This window comes from Medicago truncatula, chromosome 5 (genome assembly GCF_003473485.1).
Source record: "Medicago truncatula cultivar Jemalong A17 chromosome 5, MtrunA17r5.0-ANR, whole genome shotgun sequence".
In the NCBI taxonomy this organism is placed as follows: domain Eukaryota; kingdom Viridiplantae; phylum Streptophyta; class Magnoliopsida; order Fabales; family Fabaceae; genus Medicago; species Medicago truncatula.
This window is the reverse complement of record NC_053046.1, coordinates 7,410,109-7,427,966: the sequence shown is the minus strand read 5'-3', so window position 1 is coordinate 7,427,966 and position 17,858 is coordinate 7,410,109. Positions and strand designations below refer to the sequence as shown.

Genomic DNA, 17,858 nt, shown 5'->3' with positions numbered 1-17,858 from the left:
TGCTCATGTGTTGAACAGTTAGCATTCACAATAGCTTATAATCTTGAGGTGTTAACTTTTGTTGGATTGAGCAATATTGCAAGGGATACCTGTTATTTGAGTTGAGATATCACTTTTGTTTAAAATAATAAAAGATATAGTAAAATCACTTATTCACTTTAATCAACAATTTATCATTTAGTTGATAGAGTAATTTATATTGTGTAAACTCTCAGCAATATTAATTACTTTTTAACATCATGTTCATGCAAAAAAATAATAATAATTACTTTTGCATGATGTGCGTTTTCAACTATGAGGTTTATAAAGACGAGTCTTTGATAAAAAAATGGAGATGGTTTTCTTGTATGTATTTTAACTATTTATATGAAAATTGATATTAGAAAGAAATTTACTGTATAAAAAGCTATGAAAATTATGAAAGAGTTTTATCAAATCAAGAATTGAATAACATCATGATCTCGATGGTTAGGTGTCACTACTACACTTATGTGTTTTAGTAACATTCACCTTACAACACTTACTTAATGGTTATTAATATAGAAATTTTTCTAACCTTTTTTAATAAGTGTTACATTGGTAATGCTCTTTTTCAGGAGTGTTAATATTACTAACTTAGTAGTGTTTATATCATAACACATTTATTCCTCTAAAACAAAAAAACATTTCAACTCTCTCTCTCTCTCATGTGCTTGAACTAACCTTCAATTCCGATCAAATCGAAGATGAAGCAAACGTTTGAACATGGCCGCAAGCTAAATGTGCGATTCCGATCACTGGTGAATTCTCAAACCTTCAATTCCGTATTCGATTTCATCTTCGATTTTGTATTTTTTTTTTTTCATCTTTGATTTCGTATTTGATTTCATCTATGATTTTTTATTCGATTTCATCTTCAATTCCATATTTGAATTCATCTTTTCATATTCAATTCCATCTTCCATTTCATATTTGATTTGATCTTCGATTATGTATTTGTTTTTATTTTTCGTTTCACATCTCCATTAGCTATCTTTGTTGAAGGTATTTCCATTGTTCTAATGCCTTGCTTTTTTTTTTCTTTCACTTTTGTTTTTCCCGTTGTAAAAATGGTTGAGATGAAGTGTGAGTTTTGTGTTGTGTTGGTTATTGTTTTCATTTTGCTTTTGTTTTGATTCATGGTAGAATGCTTGTTTTGTGTTCGATAAAATGCTTCAACTAAACTTTATGACACAATGCTTGTTTTGTGTTTGATAAAATGCCTCAATCAACCTTTATGGTACAATGCTTGATTTTTGTTTGATAAAATGCTTGAACCAAATTTTTTTTACTTCTCGAATATTTGTAATGTGATTCTCCAGCATCTATGCTCTTTAAATGTGTTTCAATTCTGCAAAACGAACGGAATTGTTTGTTCGGAATGCATTAATTTTTATCTTAGAGTGGGGATGCTAGGTATGCAGGGCATGGCAACAAATTTGTGATGTTAGTGGGGCTGAGTTTGACAAGGTTATCAATGTATTGGAGTTCAATTGGAGGAAATAGTAAGGGGTCTAGTTTCCTATTTTTCATTATTTGTGGATTTTATCCATGATGCATTTAAAATTTTATATCTAGAACGTAAATGAGCAAGACTACGGCCATGAAGTAGCTGACATCATAAGGTTAGGCTTTAATATTTAAGTTGTTGACCTCGTTGCGGATGTTGAGGTTGAGAGCAAGGGTATCACAAATGAGAATGTCAATGCAAGATAGTGCTGTGTTTTGATTGATATTCATATTCATTCTTATGTTTCTTAATGTACAGCAATGTTTCCTACACCGCAAACTGTCTTGCTCCCTGTGTGAAGATCCTGGATGAAAAATTCGGTAAGCAAAAATTATGATACTCATCATACTGATAGCTAGTATTGTAACAGCAACATTTGATTCCTAGCTCAAAGCCACTTAATTATCTTTGGTCTATATTACCACTTAAGATGGAATTGGACATAGCAAATAGTCGGAATGTTATTCATGTGACACCTTAAGATTAGTGGCCACTAGGACATCCTCCACTGAATCTATGACAGCCACCAAGTTCCTTCAAATGTGTTCTCAGTGCCATATATACTCTTCTATCACTGTACATATGTTTGAATTGATATATGATTTGAATTTTAAGATTATCTCTATTAGAGTTAAACTCCTATCATGTTCAGATACAAACGCTCATGTAATTTGGGGAGTTTATTCTAATTGAGTTTTGTCTCCACTATCTATGAAGTCTCTGTTGAATGCAAATTCCCGTGCTGTTGTTGTTGTTTATTCTAATTGAATTGTGAATTCTAAGATTATCTCTGTTAGCTATTACACTTGTTTTTCTTAGTGTCCTTGTTGAGCATGGTATCAACGTTGTAGCTTGGTTCAGTTTTGCCACATTCAGTTGATAATGATTCTCATGACAGAATCGTCCTTTGCATTAAATTGTTGCGCAATACTGGTGATGAGATAAGGAAGGGATGTCTGCAATCTTGCAGGCAGAACATTATGAAGATGATTGCGGATAAGCAACGCCACAAGACAAAGGAGATTAAAGAGAAGGCTTGCATTTCTCATGTGCAGCTTGATGACCTTAAAGAGAAGGGGGGAAATTGTGTTGGATGAAAACTTGTAATCATTTTTGTATGTAATTCAAATTGTGTTGCATAGTTTATTTTCGTTATGCAATAATAAGAACAGTGAAGGGCGGGAATTTTATAGAGTATGTAATTCAAAGTAGTTATTAAAACTTGTATTTAATATTGGTTAATTCAAATATGAATGAAGTCTAAGCAAAGACAAATTTGATAAATTAAAAAAAAAAATAGTTTAGACAATTTTACAACACTTTTTACAACTCCTCAAAAATTATAAATGTAAGGGTTAAATATGTTTTTGATCCCTATAAATATACCAACTTTTCGTTTTTGTCCCTCTAAAATTTTCCTTCAACTTTTGGTCCCTTAAAAAATTTTCATCTTCACTTTTGGTCCCTCCTTTAAAGTAAATTCATATCTAGAATTCATATTTTTTAATAAAATTTTGCAGAAAAATTCATAATATTGTAAGAATCACTCCAAAAAAAAATTAGAATTTTTTAACAAAACATGAATTTAATATGAATTTTTATATTTGTGAAGGTTAAAAATTCATATTTAATTTATGTTATGTTAAAAAATTCTAATTTTTAAAAAAAAATATTTTTACAATATTCTACACATATCTGCATAATTTTATTAAATAATACCAAACTTAACTTAAAAATAGGGACCAAAAGTAGCGATAGAAAATTTTATAGGGACTAAAAATTGAAGGAAAATTTTAGAGGGATTAAAACGAAAAGTTGGTATATTTATAGGGACTAAAAACATATTTAACCTTAAATGTAACACTTTTTTATTGTTACAAGTGATACAAAAAGTGTTACAATAAGGTACCATTTGCAACACTTTTTGATTGTTACAAATTGTACTATAAAATGTAACTAAAACACTTTAGTAACACGGGCTTTACCTAACAATTGTTCAAGTGTTGCTAAATTTAATTAGTAACATTTTTTTTGATTTAGTTACAATTTTGAAATGTTACTAATTGTCATTATTGTAGTAGTGTGTTTTTAAAACTTTTTTATGTATTCATCACTTTTATAGGATGCATGAAGTTTTATTTTCCATTAAACTAAATAAATACAAGTACCTTATAAAGTTCAAGGGTTTAAGGTTTTTTTTTATAAGAGAAAATTAATGCATTTCATTAAAAATCAAAGGATTAATATAATCTGGTATGTTAAAATAGAACTGAGAATTGGCATTATATATAGACCGGCATTACAAGTGTAAATTACAAAAAATACTTTTTATGAAATTTTAATTTTTATTAAAATTATACATACATACATACATACATACATACATATATATATATATATATATATATATATATATATATATATATATATATATATATATATGTGTGTGTGTTTGCCACTTTTAAATAGTAACAAACTATATTTTTTTTTTATCAACAATATAATAAATATTAATAAAAAATTCACCCAAAAAAATCATGTATATTGTTATAGATATTTAGAAGACAAACTTTAAAATGAACAACAAAGACTCTTTTATTTAGTACTATTAAATTTTATTTTTTTTTGAAAAATATTTAGTACTATTAAATGAACATACATTCAAACTTAATATATAATTGTAAATAATATATGATAATAAATTAATTCATTTGAGCTGGTCTGATGATGTTAGTTTGATATTTAAAGTGTGCTCTTCTTTAAGATTTTTGGTGACAATTTAGGTGGATTATTTAACTTCTTAAGAAAAAGTATGATAATAAATTTTATAAAATATAGAATTTTTCAATCGTATGCTCTAGATTGCATAAACTTTTTTTTAGGGGAGATTGCGTAAACTAATATATATAATATGTAGGCCATAAGATATCGACATCACGTATACTTAAAATAAAACAATTTTTTAAGACTCGATCACGGTAAAGAATTGAACTCAATTATTTAAAAACTAATATAAAGAAATTGGTAAAATTTTAAGATAACATAATTATTTGGGTTGACTTTTGGATCTATTTTTGTTCTAACAAAGAGTTATGACCAAGTAAAATTAGAGTAAAACATATGAGAGGAAAGAGTTCTTAGATGAGTTGCATGTGCTTACTCCAAGAATAACAGTATTAATAAGTCAAGAACACATGAATCTACCACCATACTTATAAATCAAGGGTGATGCTAACTTGGTTACACTAACTTTTTTTTGAAAGAGGGTTACAATAACTTTTGTTCATCCTTAAAAAATAACTTTTGTTCTAAAAACACGTATATTAAAGAATTTAAAAATAAAAAATACTCTATTTTAAATTTTATGCATTCAATTTATTGAAATTTTACAAAATTTAAATTTAAACAAACTTTTTTATTTTTGATTCATTAACTTTTTTTTTTTTAACTTTGTTTCTCTGAGATTCATTAACCTGTTATCATTCATTTTATAAAAATATTGAAATTGTTGACCGTTGGCTAGAAAGGTTAGACCCTGGACTGCTTGGGATGGGACTTCGGGGTGTTAACGTTTAAAACAATTCATTCAAATAAAAAATTGAAAGCTACATGAGATTAATTTCAAGTTTTTTTTTTACTAATTTTAATATATATTTTATAATATCTTTTTGTAGTCCTGGTAAACTTAACTTAATTGATAGGAACAATGTATAATATATGTAACCCCGACCACCACAAAAAAATAATATCCTTTTGTAACAATCATTCAAAGGATCGGCTCTAAAAAAAACAAATAGGACGAATGTAATTCATTAACTTTTAATCAAATCAAATGGATCCAAATTACCAATATAAATTGCTACCTTCGTCTTTAAATATTATACAATTTTAGTCAAATTACTAAAATTAATATAGTTAATCAAAGCCCTTTCAAAAAAAAAAAAGTTGAAAATAATATTAAATTTGTTTGTAATTACTATTGTTTATACAATTTTATCTTTTAAGTGAGAAGATTAATTTCCATTTTTAATATAATAATCTTTTTTAAGCAGTAGAGAAAATTATGTACAATAAACAGTGGTATGTTTGTAAAAAAAAATATTAATGTGGTCCGAAATATCAAAGATGTATCATAAAAAGAGACAGAAAAAAATCTTTAAATGGTCATATGATTAAGGATGGGGTATTATAAGATATCCTAGTAATTTATAATATATTGGTTTTTTAGTTTTTTAATGATACTTCTTAGTTTTATTTAAACCAAAGATGTCATTTGTGTGCAACAACAAATATTAATCCCCTCAAGATAATTATTACCTTCGTTCCTTTTTAATTGTCATCTTTTGACATTTTACACAAACCAAAACAATCAATAAACATTAATACTTTTGATACAATAATTTATACTTTTACTATAATAACCTTATTCATTTAATATCTCATTTCATATATTTTTCTCTCCATAATAAATAAGTAAGAGTAATATTGGTAAAACAATATTTAATATTGCTTTGAACTTTGAAAGTGACAATTAAATTGAAATATTTTTTTTTCTTCAAAAGAGACACTTGAAAAGAAACGGAGTGAATAATATCGATTTAAAGTATTAACCTCTCAATGAACATTTTTTCATATGTATCGATTGGTGATCGAATTTTATACCAATGATTAAGGGATCAAGGTATCTACTTGCATTTCAATTAATGTTACAAAGCTAAGCTTAAAACACAGAGACTAAACACGATGCAGATTTGCAAGTTCAAAATACCGACCTTTGAAAAACTTGCAGACTTTTTTTAATCAAATAGTTTGGTGGTTATAATTTTACATCTTTTTAAATGAGTAAATTAAGAATTTGGGGTTTAAACCTCGACTCATACATATATAATGTTATATCATAGTCAACTCAGTTAAGCCAAAAGGGACAAAAAAGGCACTCTATCCCTTCTTTTTTTCTCACTCTTGTAATTTTTCTTTTTTATACAATTACTAATATGATAATATAAGTCAAATGTTCATATATCATGTGCCCCAAAAAAAATATATCATGTGTATCATATCATTAGACATAAAATATAAGTATTTCCTTTGAATCCCTTAAAAAAAAAGTATTTCCTTTGAATTCAATGTCTTTTTATATTTTTTTTTGAGAGCAATGTCTTATTATATGGCAACCTTTGAATTAATTGTTGCTGTCAAAAATCTTTGAATGCATTTGCTATTTTTGATTGATCGACACGTTAATTAATGATTTGTGAGTCCATAGACCATATATACTTAAACTTATCTTTGTAGACTTTTACGGCCTATCCCCAACCTTATACGTATTACGTATACCCATTTAACAAAAATATTTTATTGATGATTTTTATGATATTTATTTGTTCCTTGCTGAGACATATGTATTTTGTGTGGTATCGCTCTAGTTGCTTAGGGAAAACAATTCTAAATAAATCAAAATTTGATGATAAGGTAAATAAAATTGGTCAATAAATGATTTCACTTATGAATCAAACTGGGATACTGTTCAGGAAATTTGATCTTGAATGATGTTTATCAATAATTTGAGTTCAACTACCTAATAATATGTTATGCCTACAAGACAAATAGAAAGACTATTGGGTTAGAATTAAAAAATATTAATTCATATAATTTTTTTCATAGTTGTATCTTATATATGATTTTTTTCTTTCTTTAATGGGTAAAATATTGAGGGACTTGGAGTGTTTTGGAAGGCAATCTCACTGGAAGTCTAGAATATTAAAAAATCCCTGAAAGTGAAAACTCGGAAAATATAAATCAAATAAAAGGAACATGATAAGAATTTATAGCATTCCCCCTCTTCCTCTAGAATCAATGTGTAAAAAGGAGGGGTGATTCTAACCATGTTTTGCAAAATCAACCGAATGTGGAGTGGTTTTTTGGTAATAAAAAAGTTTTGTTTACTTTATGTATGACAAAGATGTTGTTTTTACTATGGTCAAGACGTTCTAACACTCTCCTAATATTTCTCTTACGTAACTAATAGAGCAGTAAAATCTCATGATATGAACTTGACATTTTCTCATAACTATACGGTATGTATGAGTTTCCGTGGTCTTTATCATTTTCTCTACTAACAAAAAAATAATAATCCTAAAGGTTAGACAAAAAAACGAATTGGTTAGACTTCGTTGAATAAGACTAGCTACTTATTATAGTAAAAAAAAAGGATGTGGCTAATTTAGTTAATGATTCACCGCAAATCGTTAATCAGATTTGGAGGCATGCATTCTTTGTTGTCTAATTCGATTATGATAATTAAACTATGGCGGTATTCTTGCTAAAGCATGTATGCATACAAGAAAAAACTAAATACACGGCGTGGATATCGTTAGCAGCATGTTTGGGGAATTCAGATTAAGATATTTAGTTAACTCGTTCGGATTAAGATATTAATTAGTCAATCAAATACAATTAATATTAGGTGAACACCGTTACTTCGATTTGGCATGTATCATTCATCTATTTTGTCAATGTCATATTATATCAATTTATGTTAAAATAATATAGAAATAGCTAATTAGAACGTGTGCATTACATTTAATCTTTAGCTTTTTAATGAGTTGAATGCATAAAATTTTATAAAATATTTCTTCTTTTATGTTTCTTAACATGTGTCCTAAGGGCACAAATTAACACTACTCAATATATTAATATGTTAAACAAATTCAACTAAATTCTAAGAACAGTGGTACATCAATAGGGACTCTTTAAACGGACTTCACGTATACATATCATATCACATATTTATAACTATTTTTATGATATTGTCCGGATTATGTAGAAAAATATATATTAAGATCATGAGTAAGCAAATTTAAATAAAAAATTTATCTTAAATTAAAATACACGTCTTTATCATAAAAATAAAATATAAACGAAAAACAATGTCTTAATTAATTATTGCTTTTTCAAAAAAATGTCTTAATTATTGCTTAAGCACCCCGACCTTTGGCCTCAGATCCATGGTGGAGATGAAGTTCACAATCTTTTGCCATCTTACATAACGATTCATGAGAAGAACCAAACACGGACAAAGCTTTTTCTCCACTTACCTTATACTCCTTAACTTTAACTCTCATAGCTACACCTTCATCATCCACCATCACTTTTCTAATCACCTCCGCTATCTTTTCCCTACAAACAACACCACCCTCTGCCACCGTTTTTGTCGCTTTCACCGCCACACCAAGCTCCTCTGATAACATAGTTGCATTCATCTTCTGCTCAGCATAAAGCGGCCATGCAACCATTGGAACACCGTTATGAATACTCTCCAACACAGAATTCCAACCACAATGTGTCAAAAAACCACCCGTTGAAGGATGTTTCAATATCTCAGCTTGAGGGGCCCACATGGGAACACAAAGCCCTACGTCTTTTGTCCTATTCAAAAACCCCTTCGGCAAGTAATCTACCATAATTGTTCCATCTGCACCCGCAATGTTGAAAAACGTTGCGGATGCATTGTCCTCTGTGGGCCGCCGCACCACCCAAATAAACCGTTGTTGACTCAGCTCCAAACCGTAAGCCAACTCCCTCATCTGACCTTTCGACATGGTCCCACCACTTCCAAATGACAAATATATCACTGACTCAGCCGGTTGTTGGTCAAGCCAACTCAAAATTAAATTTTCACTGTCACCACCCTTCTCCGGTTCACCAGTTCTTACAAGCGGTCCAATCGGATAAACCGGTCCTTTCACAAACCTTCCTAAAACCCCATTTTCAATAACCGCCTTAGTAGCTCCCGGCTCCAGATCATGCCACGTGTTCACCAAAATTCCATCGATGGCTATTATTTCCCTTGTGACCTCAACGTACCTTTTATGAATAGGTCCCCAAGGTGCAACAAATGTTTCAAGGGTATCCTCAAACCGAACCGGTTCACAACCAAGAATCGAAAGCGGTTCATGATTTTTAGCATGGCGTGAAAAAGCTTCATCTGTGATGAAAGGAAGGTTTATGTTAACAGCAGTGAACCAAGCATTGGTTGCAAAGAAAACGTAACTAGACATATGCAACTCACGTGCCATGGGAAAAGCTGCAGTACCAAAGATATCCACGATAAGAACAGATGGAGGATTCTTCATAGATTGGATTTCAGAGCGAATAAAAGGAAGAGATTCAATCATTGTTAAAACAATTTGTAATCCTAAGGATGGATTGTTTGGGTCAAGTTTGTCGGAGACATCGACAGGAGGTGTTACAATGATGTCGAGGCTATTAAGGTTTGATATTTGTTGAAGTATATGTGATTTTGTTTTGTCTGAATCTGAGGTGGCGGTTGTGACGACGAAGATGGTTACGTCGAAATTATGGTGGGTGGTAAGACGTTTGCCTAATTCAATGGTGGGAATTAGGTGTCCTATGCCAGGACTGGCTAGAAGGACTGAGTGAATTTTTTGGGACACCATGGTTACAAGCTGTTGATTTCTCTTGTAGAGTGTGAGCTTAGTTTCTTCTTGATTGTGTTGATTCATGAAGATGATGAAGAGGTATTTATGGACATTGGGAAACGGTGTAATGTTAGGCCTATATTTTAATCTTCTACCTGCACATAGAAATTTCATTTATTTTTTTTAAATATATCCTTGTGTACCTTGTTTGTGTGCTGTAAACAATTAATGCATTGTATCGCATTAAATGATATTTGATTCATTGAAAATTAATAAATGTTTTTTTGACAAATTTGAAAATTAATAAATGTTATTTAAAAGGTATCCCCCGTCACCAAAAAATATACTACTATTTCCGTTCCTTTTTAATTGTCACATTTTGATATTTTACATAAACCAAGATAATCAACAATTGATACTATTTTTGATGCAATAAATTATACTTTTACTATAATGACCTTATTCATTTAATATCTCATTTCATATATTTATTTCTCCGCAATAAATAACTAAGGATAATATTGGTAAAACAACATTTAATATTGCATTGAACTTTGAAAGTGAGAGTTAAATATGAACAAAAAATTTCTCAAAGTGACACTTATAAAGGAACGGAGGGAGTATTTGATAGAGAAAGTAGAGAATTATGGGTTAGAAATTTACCTCTTAAAGTAAACACCCTATATAAATTTACCTCACGTCCGAAAATAAACACCCTAAAAAACCCATGAAGACAACACCCACCAAAATTCACGTCACCACCGAAAACAAACTTCTCAAGATTAATAATATTGAAAAGGATAGGATAGAATATTTACATCAATTATTCAATAAATCATTATATGGTGTGTATTACACTTTATGTCATAATATAATATCATACAAACCCAGTATAATGGTAGTTTTAGTCAACCTGCAGATATAGTTCTCGAACTGGATAAGCAAGTAGCAACTGTCCAAGTCTGAGAGAATAATTCAGTTGCCCCTCGCCGGATGGAGGACTCACTGTTTTTTTTGTCAAATATGCAAGTTGTCAAGGCTAGCCTCCATGTATGATGTATGATCTATGAATCTAGAGGTAGCGTCCCATCTCATCTATATGGACTGGGATAGCAATTGACAAATCTATCAGGTACTTGCAAAAAATATCACAATGATTAATAAGGTAAACACTCATATTATAGATATGGGTGCGAAAACGGGTAATTATTGGAAAAAACTAAGAATATGCAGATATGGGTCGAAGAGTATCATAGTATCCATTTTTAAGGGCGTAGCTATGTGTCGACGAAGAGTGGTAGTTTTGGTTATCCCAAAAATTATTTTCTTTTATTTGTGTAGGTAAGTGTATTTTATGTTTAGCTACCTTAATAAAATATGTTTAATTATTCTAAATAAGTTTATTTGTGCGAAATTAAGAGAAATAAAATATTTAAAAGATTACCACTTGTTTAATAGATTTATTTTGTCTTATTTTAACATTTTTGATATCTTAACCAATTAAAAAGAAAACACTTTTAGCAATGAAAATTGTGAAAGTAAAACTAAAAAAATAAAATTATTTAGTTGTTTATATTGTAAATGTAGACAAAGTTAATTATAGATGAATTTGACTCTTTGATGTACTGTTAAACTCAACTTTTTTTTTTATTAAATAGCTATTGTTAGTTTTTATTTTTTGACGTTACTTTAATTTACATTTTATATAAGTAATATAATTGTGATATTTTTCTTATCAACTAAATTTAATATATTAATTTTTTTTTCTTCTTATACTTGGTCACCCCGTACAAAATTGACTAGCTTAATTTGCCGCGGCCCATCTCACCTCGCATTCCATACAATTCCCTTTGCTCTAAAATAAGTGACATGGTTCCATCATGTGTATTATTCACAAAATAATTTGACCATTTTTCTAGTCAAATGATAACAATTAAGATGTTGTTGAATTTTATTCAATGATATTTTTAAAATATCAATTTTTTATAATTTTTGTTAATATATAATTAAATATATTAAATGTTAAATTAGGCACTCGTAAGTGTGGAACACTCAACACGATATAATGAGACAGAGGGAGTATATTTTATTTATTTATGATATAAAAATATATGTTTATGAATTTTCAAAATTACAACACTACTGAACCATCACACCTTTTTATAAACTTGTATATAGGTTGTGGAGGATATCAGCAAGTTTATAAATTTCTTACTTTTATATTTTATTATAATATTTAGTCATTCAAAATGTTTTTGATGTTTATAGTTTTGGATAAGTTAAACATTTACGTTTATGGTTTTCATAAACATTGAATTTTTTAATTGTGTCAAAATTGTATAATCTTTTGTGATTTATCCATTTGTTTTAATTAAAATGCTGGTCATGTATAAAGTATGAGTAATTTCTAAATGGCCAAAAGACCCACAACATATGAAATTTGCTGTTCACACTTGTTGAAAGACCGAAAAACACCAGTAAAATACGTAAATGTCTCGGTTGCAGTTAACTGCCGATGCAAAGAACTGGCGGCAAATAACTACCGAGGTTCCTTCAACAGTTAACTGTCGATACTCTGTTATAAGAACAGAACAGACATAGGAATTTCCAAAACTCCATTGTTGCGGTTTTGAAATTCTTATGTGCGATTTTGTCGAAGCTAAAGTCATTCAACGCCAATTCTAAGCACAAAATTAAGTAATTGCTTTGAATCCTATTGCATTGGTTTTTTTTATTGAATTGTTAGATTTTGTGGATAATTTGTGACATATTAAGGTTTTGTTGATTTCATGGTGTTAGATGTTTATGATGATTTGATTGAATTGTGTTAGAAAATGTTAGGAATTGTAAGGTATTGTTAGAAAATGTTAGGAATTGTTAGAAAATGTTAGGAATTGTAAGGAATTGTTAGAAGGGTTTTTCTATCATGTGCAAATTTGTACATTAGGAATTGTAAGGTATTGTTAGAAATTGTTAGGTATTATTAGAAAGGGTTAATTAAGTTTTTAGTCCCTATAAATATTCACAGTTTTGTTTTTAGTTTCTACAAAATAAAATCACACTTTTTAGTCCATGTGACATTTTTCTTAAGCATTTTAGGGATCAAAATTTTTGATGGAAATTTTTGACAGGGACTAAAAGTGCTGATAGAAAAATTTATAGGGACTAAAAATGCTGATGGAAAATTTTATAGGGACTAAAAAGTGTGGTTTTATTTTATAGGGACTAAAAACAAAACTGTGAATATTTATAAGGACTAAAAACTTAATTAACCCTTTTAATTGTTAGAAATTGTTATAAATTGTAAAAATGTTAGGAATTTGTAGTAGAATTTTTTATCCGATGTTTGCATTGTGTAGAAATGTCTCAGAAACAAGGTGATGCTGCTCAATTAAAAAAAGAGGGTGAGAAGAAGAAAGCTAAATCGACTGTGACATGGCACAGAATCGAATGTAATGGTTCCGTTAAAAAAATGATTCGAAAGTGCCGGTTTACAACCATTCCAGGCTGAGGAGGAGCGGAAGGACATGTTATTTCGGTCCTCAACCAAAATCAGGTGCCTCAAGGACTGTCGAGGACAACCCAATTGACTTGTGTGACGAGGAAGATGATTGAATATAATGGCTTGTAATGTCTAATTGTTTTGGATCTTTTTTATGTTTTTTTTACATGCCGCGCATTTTGGTTTACATTTTGGTACTTTGAATAAACTCGCGTATTGGGTTAAAACCTATTGTTTGAACAGTAACGAAAATGGTGTTTGGGTTTGATTGTCAAGTTTCTTGAATAAAGAAAGAGGTTAAAAATATTAGTTATTGGTGATTATGTCCGACATCGCTTAGTTTAGTGGAGCAAGGGGAAGACCAAGACTATATATTGAACCTAGGTTCTTTGTTTTTAGATGCACCGGTCAGTAGCACTTTAAGCTTATATCTGACTTAGTTTAAATATTTGTTTTGTGAGAGTGTGATTGTATTGGGGCATTGAGGTGAGAGTTAAGAGAAGTCCATGTATTGTAAAAAAATTCACCTAGTAATAATCTTTAGTTGTCGGTTTAGACAATGGTCATGGTTTTTTCTCCCGTTTTAGAGTTTCCACATTATATTCTTATGTTGTGATTGTATTTATTTTTTCTTCTTCGGCCCTTTTATTTCCTAACAAATGGGTCCCTAGGTTGTAGGAATTTAGTGGTACCTTTGCATATGTATTATGGGTTTTTTGATATACAACCAATTCAACAAAATTCAACAGGTTTTTTGATATGGAGTTCTTCCATTATATAATAGAACTTCATTCATTGATATGTCATAATATGGAGTTCTTTCTTTACATAATATGCTAGAAAAGTCATTACGTAAAATTACATTATAAACCATATTCATAATATGGAACTTAGCCATGACAGGTAATTTGTGTTTCGTGTTCTGCATTTTCCTTTCTTGTTCTGGGTTTTTCTTTCCAGAATGTGTTTCTAATTTGTGTGAAAGATTAAAGGGTAATTGTGAAGAGAAAATAGAAAAATAAAAGAATAATATAAATTGTGTTTTTTTAACGGAAGTGCAACAGAAGGCTAACCTTGAAACTATATAAAAAGATAAATGACTAAAATGGGACAAAAAAAAAAGATAAAAGACTAAAATATTACTTAAAATTAAGTTAAGGGACTATATATGTAATTTTGTCATTTAAAAATCATAACTTAAATCTTGTTTTCGCCTATGTAGGGCTTGCAACACTTCCTTAAAGTCCAACTCGATTGATCTCTTTAGCAATTAAAATAAGACTTGTCAGTCATATTAGCCTCATACCATTTTTTATCATTTGTTAAGTTGATTTTATTGTTCATTTTTTTTTCTCATGTTGAGTCTTGTTTGTTTGATACACTAATTTTAAAAAACAAAGTCAGATAACCAAATTCTTTTTTTTTAAGTTACGGAAAATGTTAACGAGTGTTTTTAGGGTATTATTTAAAAGGCTAAACTGCATTTTTTTGTCCCTTAATTATTTAGGTAGTATCGCTTTGGTCCCTTAATTAAAATTTGATTTATTTTGGTCCCTTAACTTCTCTCTGTTACACATTTTGGTCCTTTCCGTTAGTTTTTATTCAAACAAGTTAGGATTTCTTCATCTTCTTCTCTTCTTTTTCATCTTCATATCATCTCCATCAACCTTCAACAACAAGAATCCCATAAAAAATTCCATAAGAAAATGAAGAAAACCTAACGTTTTTGAATTAAAAATAACGAAAAGGACCAAAATGTGTAACGGAGAGAAGTTAAGGGACCAAAATAAATCGAATTTTAATTAAGGGACCAAAGCGATACTACCTAAATAGTTAAGGGACCAAAAATGCAATTTAGCCTATTTAAAAATATACATATATTACATGAAAAACGATGTATTTATTACTTTGGCAAATATTTGACTTGTAATTTTGTTAATCTCTTAGACTTTGTTTGCAAGTTTGGAGGGGAAGGGAGGAGAGAAGTTTGGAGAAATAAAAAGAAGGAGTAAGTGGAAAAAATATATGACATTGAGAGGGGAAGACTTTGGGGGCTCATTTTTCTTCATAATTCAAAATCATCCTCATTTGGGGAACTTTAAAATTGTATTGAACGAGGGTTTTCGGATGTTGTGAATAGTTTATATGAATTCTTCAAATCTAATATATGTAGTTATAATACTCTTAAAATTACAAATATATCAGTCATAGCATTAATTTATCATTCTCTAAAAAATTAGTCTTACAAAAAATGTGAATTTTTTTACCATTTTCTCCTATATTTCCAACTCTTCAAAGTCTTTCATTTCACTCCCCTCCAAACTTTCAAACAAAGCCTTAGAGCGCTTGTTAGCTTGTCGTGTTGGTTATTTTAGTTTGGATATCTTAATACATTGACCTTTAATCCAGTGTTGAGTTTTTAGCCGGAGGCCAGTGATGGATTATTTATGGATTAAGCTATAATGATCGAAGCTTGAGAATCCATGTGCAGATCAGGATATGATGTTGAAATTAATTTGCTCTCTTAACTTTCATTTAGGAAGTACTTTAATTTCAAACTTTCCTTTTGAGATAAGATTTGTGGTGAATACTTTTCCATCTGCAACATAAAATTATTTTTTGTGAGGCTTCCACATATAGATAGGATGTATGGGTTCATTACACTTCCAGTTGATCATGTATCTGTATGTTATGACAAAGATAGGTTTATCGTATTTAAAAAGCAACATTTGAGCTTTGATAAATGGCATAGTTGGACTTGAAAAGTTATTTTTATATCTGCATACAAAGTTGTATGCCATGGCAAATGATGATTCCCATCATCAGATCGTTTATCTGAATCTAGTTTGGAGATTCTTTCTCAAGATCAATCGGATTGGCTTGTTGAAAAGGTAGGATCACCTGTACTGCATTCTTTGACTTGTTTGGGAAATTTTTGTCCAAGTGACCTTATTCCAAGCACAAATAACACATGTTTGAGTTCTTCATTTGAAAGGTATTGTTGTCGAACTAGAGAGCTAATCGATGATTCAGCTAATAGCTCTCAACAATGATTATCTTTTCTTCAATTGATTACGTCGAGTAATGAACTATGATAAGAGAGGGAAAGATAAGTTATTTATTGATTGAAGCATTTCTACAATGATATTGATATATATAGGCAAGGATGTCAGAGCGTAAGTCTTATCAGACATGATGGTGGTCAGCTAAAATCATGTTCTAACTGCTGTTAATCGGCTAAACTCCGTGATCATGTGTGAAATCGCGGCTTACCACTGCCTGCATAAGATTCTCATGTTCTGCTTGTAGACAAACAATGTGTGTAGAATAGTTCACTTGAATGGTTAATAGAGTTTGCTTGAATAATGAATGGAGTCACTTGTATAACATTCCCACGACAATAGAGACTTACTCACCGTCCAAGTGAACAATTCAACAAATCTACAATTAGAGAAAGAGGCAAAAAAAACCCAGAGAGAAGCGTTCTGGCTTGCTTGTCCTTACTGCAGCAAGCAGAGCCTTGTCTCGACAGTTGCAGTGAGTTGAGGCTTTGCCCCACCACTGCACAATGATTGCTGTTCAGGAGAAGGATGCAACACTTTTTTCTGTCAACAATTGCTGCAAAGCAACGACTCTGGTGCTAGAGCCTCCCTCAATGCACAGACTTGCAGTGGTAGAGAAGAGGCTCCAGACTCCATCTTCCTCTCTATTTTCACAAAAGGGAACAATTGGAGAAAAGTTTGTTGATGAATTTCTTTTTATAAATAATTTCCCATCTAATATACTAAACGTTGGATCGATCCAGTGGTTTATATTTTCCAAGCAACGACTGCCATAGAGAGAGACCGGCTGTGAAAGATACCTTCCAAGAAAATCGGCAATTTTAGGGACAATTATAAAAACAAGACAAATGGTGAAGTGGAAAGAAAATTTGATCTGAGCAGTTTGATAATTGTCTCATGTTTAAAGTGTTGCAGGTTCTCTAAATATTTGATGGATTATCCACTGCTATTAGTATTAAAATTGTAGTTGCTCTATTTACAAACACAAGGGTTAAAACTTAAAACATCCATTATCATTCTTCTGTCTTCTCAAACCAATCAAATATGCAAGGAGAAAAATTTTCCTCTTATTTTTCTTCATTTTCAAATATATTAAAAATTCAATCACTTTATGTCTCTTATTTTCCCTACTATTTTCCTCCTTTCTTCTCTCATTCCAAACAAAGAATCAAATTTGAAACAACAAAGCAGTAATTTAGATGCCCATTATAGCAAACAACTGAATCAGCATATAAATTCAAACAATATATAAATTCAAACAACTTATATGGCCAATAAAGCAAACTTAGAAAATGCATGATAGCTTAATCAATGTGAAATCAATG

The 17,858-nt window shown here is 30.1% G+C and overlaps 1 protein-coding gene and 1 long non-coding RNA gene across 2 annotated transcripts; one reads left to right on the top strand and one right to left on the bottom strand.

Annotated features, from left to right (window-relative positions):
- Positions 1 to 785: 785 nt before the first annotated feature.
- LOC11415588 (uncharacterized) lies at positions 786 to 2,770 on the top strand. The gene is made up of 2 exons (XR_003012606.2): positions 786 to 1,848; positions 2,427 to 2,770. It is a non-coding gene; the product is annotated as an uncharacterized lncRNA (long non-coding RNA).
- Positions 2,771 to 8,378: 5,608 nt separating this feature from the next.
- Positions 8,379 to 10,114, bottom strand: LOC11409947 (UDP-glycosyltransferase 72E1). Its single transcript, XM_003611890.3, has one exon. It carries the CDS (start codon positions 10,051 to 10,053, stop codon positions 8,506 to 8,508), a length of 1,548 nt encoding a protein of 515 aa, XP_003611938.3. The 5' UTR covers positions 10,054 to 10,114; the 3' UTR covers positions 8,379 to 8,505.
- Positions 10,115 to 17,858: the final 7,744 nt, after the last annotated feature.